Below are 7,446 nucleotides of genomic sequence, written 5' to 3'. Positions count from 1 at the left end.
TTAGAATCAATCTTTCTTTTTGATAACTTTAAAAGAAGAAGAAGGGCATGCATTTACTGATATCTTGATGACATCAATACGATTCCATCCAAGTGAATTATAGGCCACAACAACCTGTAATTAACGACCATATGAAGTGAGATTTTCATGAGCAAAATAGGTAGTTCATGTGGCAGGCTTATATGCATATGGAAGATTACCAAACACTTCCCTTATGTTATATCTTCCTTAGTTGGTGTCTTGGTGAGCAATAACTTATATTGAGTAATTGACACTATTCAGAAACAAAACAATAATGAAAGAAAAGAAGAAAACATGGGTCAAAACAATATTGGATAGTATGCCAATAAGTTCCACCAAAGTATAAGAGAACCCATTTCTGCTAGGAGCGGCTTAAAAATTACAAAGCTATATTAACACGCCATATTCGGTCATTATGATAGTGATGCATAACAAAAAAAAAAAAATGACAGATTAGTACTTCTGTTTATCAACAAGTCTACAGTAAAGCATGCAAAAAGGAATATATGTATTTGGCATCATCAGCAATCAAAAACTATAATTAGCATGAACATAAGGAAACAATGTTAGAACCTAAGGCAAACAAAGTCCACTTTGAGAAAGAAGGGTAACATATCTATTATGTCATCCATCACATTTTCGGTTTAGTTAATGTGAGTGTTGACATATAGAAATGGTGCATATAATATTATCACGTCAGTTAGCAATCTAGAGGTTACTAAGCAAGATTTTACAGCTCAGGAAATCGGCCTCTAAATGCCCCTTTGGTGAATCAGCATTCAGTTAATAGCTATTGGCCTAAAGTTAAAGCTTATAAGTTGTTTTAATATGATAAACTCTGTCAAAGGCAAATGCAAGAAGACCGCAAGTCTGGAACATTACCTGGCTAAATGATGATGTTGATCCATCACATTGACCATTCGATTTTGAATTTAGTAGGCATGATAAAGATGAGTTCACTACAATTTCTGACTGTACACAGAGTATTATATTTTTAAAGCACAAACATAATAAGTTCAGAGAACAGTGAGAACAAAAAGGAGTTGTAAAGATAAAGTTTCTGAAAACAATGTTCACCTGCTCTAAAAACCCACGCTGGCACGGCCTCTCACGCCGGAAAACGCAATATGTACAGCAACACAAAACAAGAGAGGAAAACCACACAAAAAAGAACGGAAGAACTGCCCTATTATTGATTAGAATGCCTGATAGAAGATCCTACCACGGGCAAAGCGGCACCGGAGAGGCAACGAGCTTGCCAAAACGGAGGAGGCTGGCTTCACTTGCAACGCTGAGCGGAGAAGAAACCGATGAGAGAGCAACTGAAGAGACAGCAAGGAGTGAGAAAATCTTTAAAATTGATTCGAAGACCAAAAATAACGCTGCACGCCCATTCAAACAACGGAAATATTTAATGGAAAGTAATAAAGACCGTGACAAATGACAAAAATGACCCTGCCTTCATATAAACTCAACATCACGTGAAATTAAAATGCAAACAATCTTATGCGTTGAAAATTAAAAATCAACGACCAGGGAGTGAGCTCACGGACTCGACTGACTAGGGGGTGTGCACCGGATTCAAAATCTATAGCTGGTGCGTGAATAATGAGTGAATATATATATATATATATATATATATATATATATATATATATATATATATATATATATATATATATATATATATATATATATGTGTGTGTGTGTGTGTGTGAGTGTGTGTGTGTGCGCGCGTGCATATATACATACCTATATATAATATGACATATACACCCATAAACTAGTTTGATACTTTGAATCTTTGGATGATTGAAGTATTTGAGTATTTTATATTTGACTATTTTTAATTTTTAATATTGTTTTGATGTTATGACTTATGAATTATCATTATTTCATTTATTTGGATGTGTTATTTGATTGAATGTTGAAAACAGCCTCATTAAAATTGTTAAACTGCAAGTTTGCCACTGTTTTTTTGGCGCCCGCCTAGCGCCGCCTAGATTCTGCCTAGGCACTAGGCGTTGTCCGGGCTCCCGACTAGCGCCTAGCGCCTACTCCAACCATGATTAGTATATTGTAATTTTACAGCGCGCTTTCCAACAAATCAATAAATTCTCTTGTTAATGACCCATCACTAACAACCTCATTATTCACGCACCAGCTAAGAATGTTGTCATAAAAATGACAACTGACAAGAACTCACACATGGAATGTACACTCCATATATCATATGATCAAACAACTGTAGCATCTTTATATATACACATACGAACAAACTAATGATAAAATCGGAATATTCAAAAACTTGTGAAGCAAATATGTTTCTTTTGAGTTGTGAAGCACACATGCAGGTGGTTGAGATTTGAAATCATGAAATATTCTTCTTGTCAACAGATTACTTAATTGAAATTTCACTTTTCTTATGAAGAAACTTTTCTATATTTTATCATAAAAGTGATTATAAAACCAACTTATAGATTATTATAAATCAGATAAATTAAACTATTCGTATATTGTCATCGATCAAACATAATCTAGATTGCGCAAATAAGAATAAAGTTAAAACATAGAAATCCAATAAGGAAATTTAGTCAACCAATCACTACCTTATATTAGCTTTGTTGATTATGTGATCAATGTGAATTAATGTGAACCTCTCGATAGCACAAGTTTCCATATTAAAAGTTTTATATATCAAAAAGTGAATCATGTCGAAGAATATATTCTTCAATCTACCGTTGGCATTTAGCGTTCATATTATAATTTTTTAAATAATGATATGGAATTACATTAAAAAATTATTAATAAATATTTCCATTTTTCAAAAAATAAATAAACAAATATTGTCACAAAATTCTATGCTAAATTTTCTTTCAAACAAGTGAATCATGTCGAAGATCGAATATAGCCTATACCGATGTGATTGTGTCGCGATCAAGATTATTTTTTGTTTGGTTCGAATTGCCAATTAGTGAATAGATCTTTTGACAAAATGAGTCTTTGTTTGAAATTAATTCACAAATAAAACAAGACAAAATTGGCTGCACAATAATAAAAAGAGGCTAAATAATATTTTTCCTATATATAATTTATATATGAAAAGTTCTTTTTTTATTTTTTGGAGTTATTTGATGATCAAGTGTTTCAAAAAAACACTTATACTAACTTTTGAAAGCATACTCAAAATGATGTTTGAAAAGTCATTAGCTAATCAATTCCAATAATTATTTTGATTTTATTATTACCTTTTTGTACATATGGCATAACTTTTTTTTCCTATTATCAGCGGCTAAACTCTTTATTTTTTCAATAATTTATCTTTTGGATATTAAAGATGGTAAAAAGGAGATGTTTCAATAAATTATCCAAACAAAAACTAGTATATAATCAACAAATACTCATTTAAAAATTACTGTCATTACCCGATTTATGATGCATCATATAACTATGTCTGCGTACTATATCATTAACAACGTGTTTGGTTAATAGAATATATCAGTATTTTCAAAATATAAATATTTTGCTGTTTGGTAAGTGTTAAGGATATGTGTGGCTGACATTTTATCTCTTTATATTTGTGATAGTTATGCTCCTGTAAGATATGTGTGTTTGAACAAGTTGTTACAACCTCCTACTATTCTCTCTCACGTGAACACTATATATAGCTCCTTATTTTACATCAATGAAGTACAGTTTATAATCTATACATGGTATCAAGAGCCTTGAATCTCCTATGCAGTTTTTTTCTCCTACCCACATGGCTTCCACTGCTACAGCCACAAACGATATAATCCAACTGAATGCCCCTAGAAACGTTCCCATTAAACTTACTACCACGAATTTCCCAGTGTGGAGACGCCAAGTCCATTCCACACTTATTGGGCTTAATCTCCTGGGTTACATCGACGGTACCACCAAGGAACCCGCCAAATTCACTGATACTGCTCAAACTGCCGTTAACCCAGCCCATCTAATTTGTTATCGTCAAGACCAAATCATTGTCGGTGCACTTCTCGGTAGTTGTACTGACACCATACAGCCCCTCATCTCCTCGGCTACGACAGCCCATGATGTTTGGCAATGTCTGATTGCTAGTTACGTCAGTGCCTCTCGAGGACGTATCATATCCCTCAAGGCCAAGCTCACGAAAAATCTGAGAGGTTCTCGGTCCATTACGTCTTACCTCAATGACATGCGAGCCTTAGCTGATGATCTTGCACTGGCTCAGTGTCCAATTTCGGATGAGGATCTAACTGTCTACATATTAAATCAGTTAGGGGAGGAGTACAACTCTATTATATCTGTCGTTCGTGTTCGTGAAAAGCCGATTTCCTTTGGTGAATTGGCGGACGTACTGACTGATCATGAACGTCAGCTAAAGGCAGCGGATGAGACGCGGCAATCGCTACTGGTGACCATCAATGTAAAAATATACCAAAAAATACACAACACACCCAAAAAAAAATACATCATATAACTCACCACTCCTAATGGTGTATTTCCGAACATTGTATGGTGCTTTTACTCACACCTAACGGTGTGTTTTTGGTGATGCGAACCTAATTTGTGTGTGTTTTTGTGATGCATTTCATAACGTTGATGGTGTATAATCGCTCAACTATTGGTGACGCCGCACCATCGCACGGAGGACCCTGCCGCACTTGAACCTAACTCTATATATATATATATATATATATATATATATATATATATATATATATATATATATATATATATATATATTATGAGACGAATCAGGTGAGAACCACATGCCCAAGAAAGGAATGAAAACTCATCGCAACCATCCATTTATCCAAATCTAACGGATCAGAAACACTACTTTTAAAATAAAAAAAATACGGTGGCATTTTCATAAATAATTGCACTTTAAAGTGTAAGTAACAATTTCAAAGAGTGCACTTAAGTGCAAGTAAAATGTATTAAAAGTGGTTCTCATTCCTCTCCTGGCATCCGTTCTCACCTAAGCGCGCCCCCTATATATTTGCCCTTTTAACACATTTTACATATACTTAGGTGCACTCTATGAAACTGTTACTTGCACTTTTAAAATAATTTACTTGCACTTCAAAGTTCAATTACTTACGAAATTATCACCGTATTATTTAAACAAAATAGTGTTTCTGATCCGTTAGATCGGAACAGATAAACGAATGCGATGAGTTTTCATTCCTTTCCTGAGCATGTGGTTCTCGCCTGATCCTTCTCCTATATATATATATATATATATATATATATATATATATATATATATATATATATCAAATGAGACCCGGCCTTCGTAAATGCATACAAACGTATGTATGTATGTATTTATTTATTGGTGTGAGGATAGTATTGTCTTTTAAATGCTTATTGCATTTGTATCTCTTAATTTAATCAAATACAATAATACAATATTGAAGTCTATTACTTCCCCGAACCAAACAATGCAATGAAACTTTTGTTATATATTCATTGTGATTCCATTCTGTATGAAATATGAAGATTTATATTCTCCTAGACTAGAATTTATTTTTTGAACCAAACATGCTATAAAAGACAATTCACAGAATTCCTAGAAAAAGAGAACCTTGGTAAAATCAAAGTTCACATCTTTGCCCTTGTTTATCTGTCATATGATTAAAAGATAATTCATGTGGTTCTCTTTAAAAGGCTGGTTGAGTCATGAGTGGGCAGAATATAATTTTCATACATGAAAGTCAAAGTTATTACGAAGTGGAACTAATTAGCTACAAGACAACTACAATTTTTACATATCTAAATTAAATTGTCAATAATTTTTTGGCTCAAACTAAGAAGACCGATAGTCCCGCTATATGCCTATATCCTAACTAATTTTGTTAGGGTTGCTCTGCAGGTTTGAATTTTTACCGGTGGGTGTTGGAGTGACGATAGCCATATCCATGCGTCTCAAAAAGTATTCTTATCTCCAGTGCAAATGGCAGCAACTAACAACTAAGATGTTTGTGGGACGAATGTAGACGTAATGAATGATAAATCAACTATTCTTAACACCATTTACGTTCCATATATGGCTTCTGTGGGTGCTGAGTCCATATTCATTTATTTGTTGTATAGTAATGGATTCTGATATATAGATCGAAAACGATGGTAATTATATGTATATTTTCTATTTTAATTTGGGCACTGCAAATATAAATTTCGTGTATGTATGTATGTATGTCCATGTGTGGTTGAACGTAATGATGGATGATGGCAAATTATGTTGTGCAACCGTGTGCACCATGCAATTGGATTCATAATTTCTATAATATAGATCCATAATTTTTATACTATAGATTCATAATTTATATACTATAGATTTATAATCATTGAACTCTATATTCACAATTATAGAACTCTATGTTCATAATTTTCAATGTTCATATTCTCAATTGTTGAACTTTGTATTCACAAATCACTGAACTATATGTTCATAATTTTGATAATTATACAATTTAGAAATTATGAATTTATAGTATAGAAATTATATATAAATCTATAGTATAGAAATTATGAATCTACATTTTAGAAATTATGAATTTATAGTATAAAACTTATGAATATAGCATAGAAATTATGGATCCAATTTTGTGTGCACCTTACATGGTGCACATGGTTGCACAGCATAAAGCTCTATGGATGATAGGAAAGAGAAGTAATTCCACACATTGAATCGATATTTGTTTACCAAAATTTATTTTGCGAAGTAAGGTGTTTAATTATTTGAAAATGTTAGGAGATGTCTATTTAGAACACCAATTAGATGGATGTGGACTCCCATTAAAAAAAAAAAATTATATATATATATATAGAATAAAGTTCAAATGCGACGGGGTCTTCCCGTGCGGCGGTGCGGTGGAATTCCAGAATACACCAACAGTGTTAACAATATGCACCAACAGTGTAAGAAAAATACACCACAATAAAATGCAATAAATCATCACAAAATACACAACAGACTCAAAAAAATACACCATATAACTCACCACCCCCAATGGTGTATTTCCGAACAGTATATGGTGTTTTTATTCATACCTAATGGTGTGTGTTTGGTGATGCGGGGCTCTGTTTACTCTGCTTTTTGTGGTGTATTTTCTTAACGTTGATGGTGCATATTTGTTGAACTATTAGTGTTGCCGCACTGCCGCACCGTAAGACACTGCCGCACCTGAACTCGCCCCTATATATATATATATATATATATATATATATATATATATATATAATAATTATTTTTATGGTCAAAGGGTTAAAGTGAAAAATATTATGTAAGGGACATTAGGTAAAATTAACTCTAATAATATAACTCTTCAAGAAATTCAAATTTAGATTATCTTTTGTGCATTGATCTATATATATATATATATATATATATATATATATATATATATATATATA

At 32.7% G+C, this 7,446-nt stretch overlaps 1 protein-coding gene across 1 annotated transcript; it reads left to right on the top strand.

Annotated features, from left to right (window-relative positions):
- Positions 1-3,781: 3,781 nt before the first annotated feature.
- On the top strand, positions 3,782-6,026 carry LOC109163500. The gene is made up of 2 exons (XM_019312250.1): positions 3,782-4,422; positions 5,903-6,026. The coding sequence occupies exons 1-2, from the start codon at positions 3,782-3,784 to the stop codon at positions 6,024-6,026; spliced, it is 765 nt and encodes a 254-aa protein (XP_019167795.1).
- The last annotated feature ends 1,420 nt before the right edge of the window (positions 6,027-7,446 follow it).

Source organism: Ipomoea nil, unplaced genomic scaffold (genome assembly GCF_001879475.1).
Source record: "Ipomoea nil cultivar Tokyo-kokei standard unplaced genomic scaffold, Asagao_1.1 scaffold3030, whole genome shotgun sequence".
In the NCBI taxonomy this organism is placed as follows: Eukaryota; Viridiplantae; Streptophyta; class Magnoliopsida; order Solanales; family Convolvulaceae; genus Ipomoea; species Ipomoea nil.
This window is presented reverse-complemented; position numbering and strand designations above follow the sequence as displayed.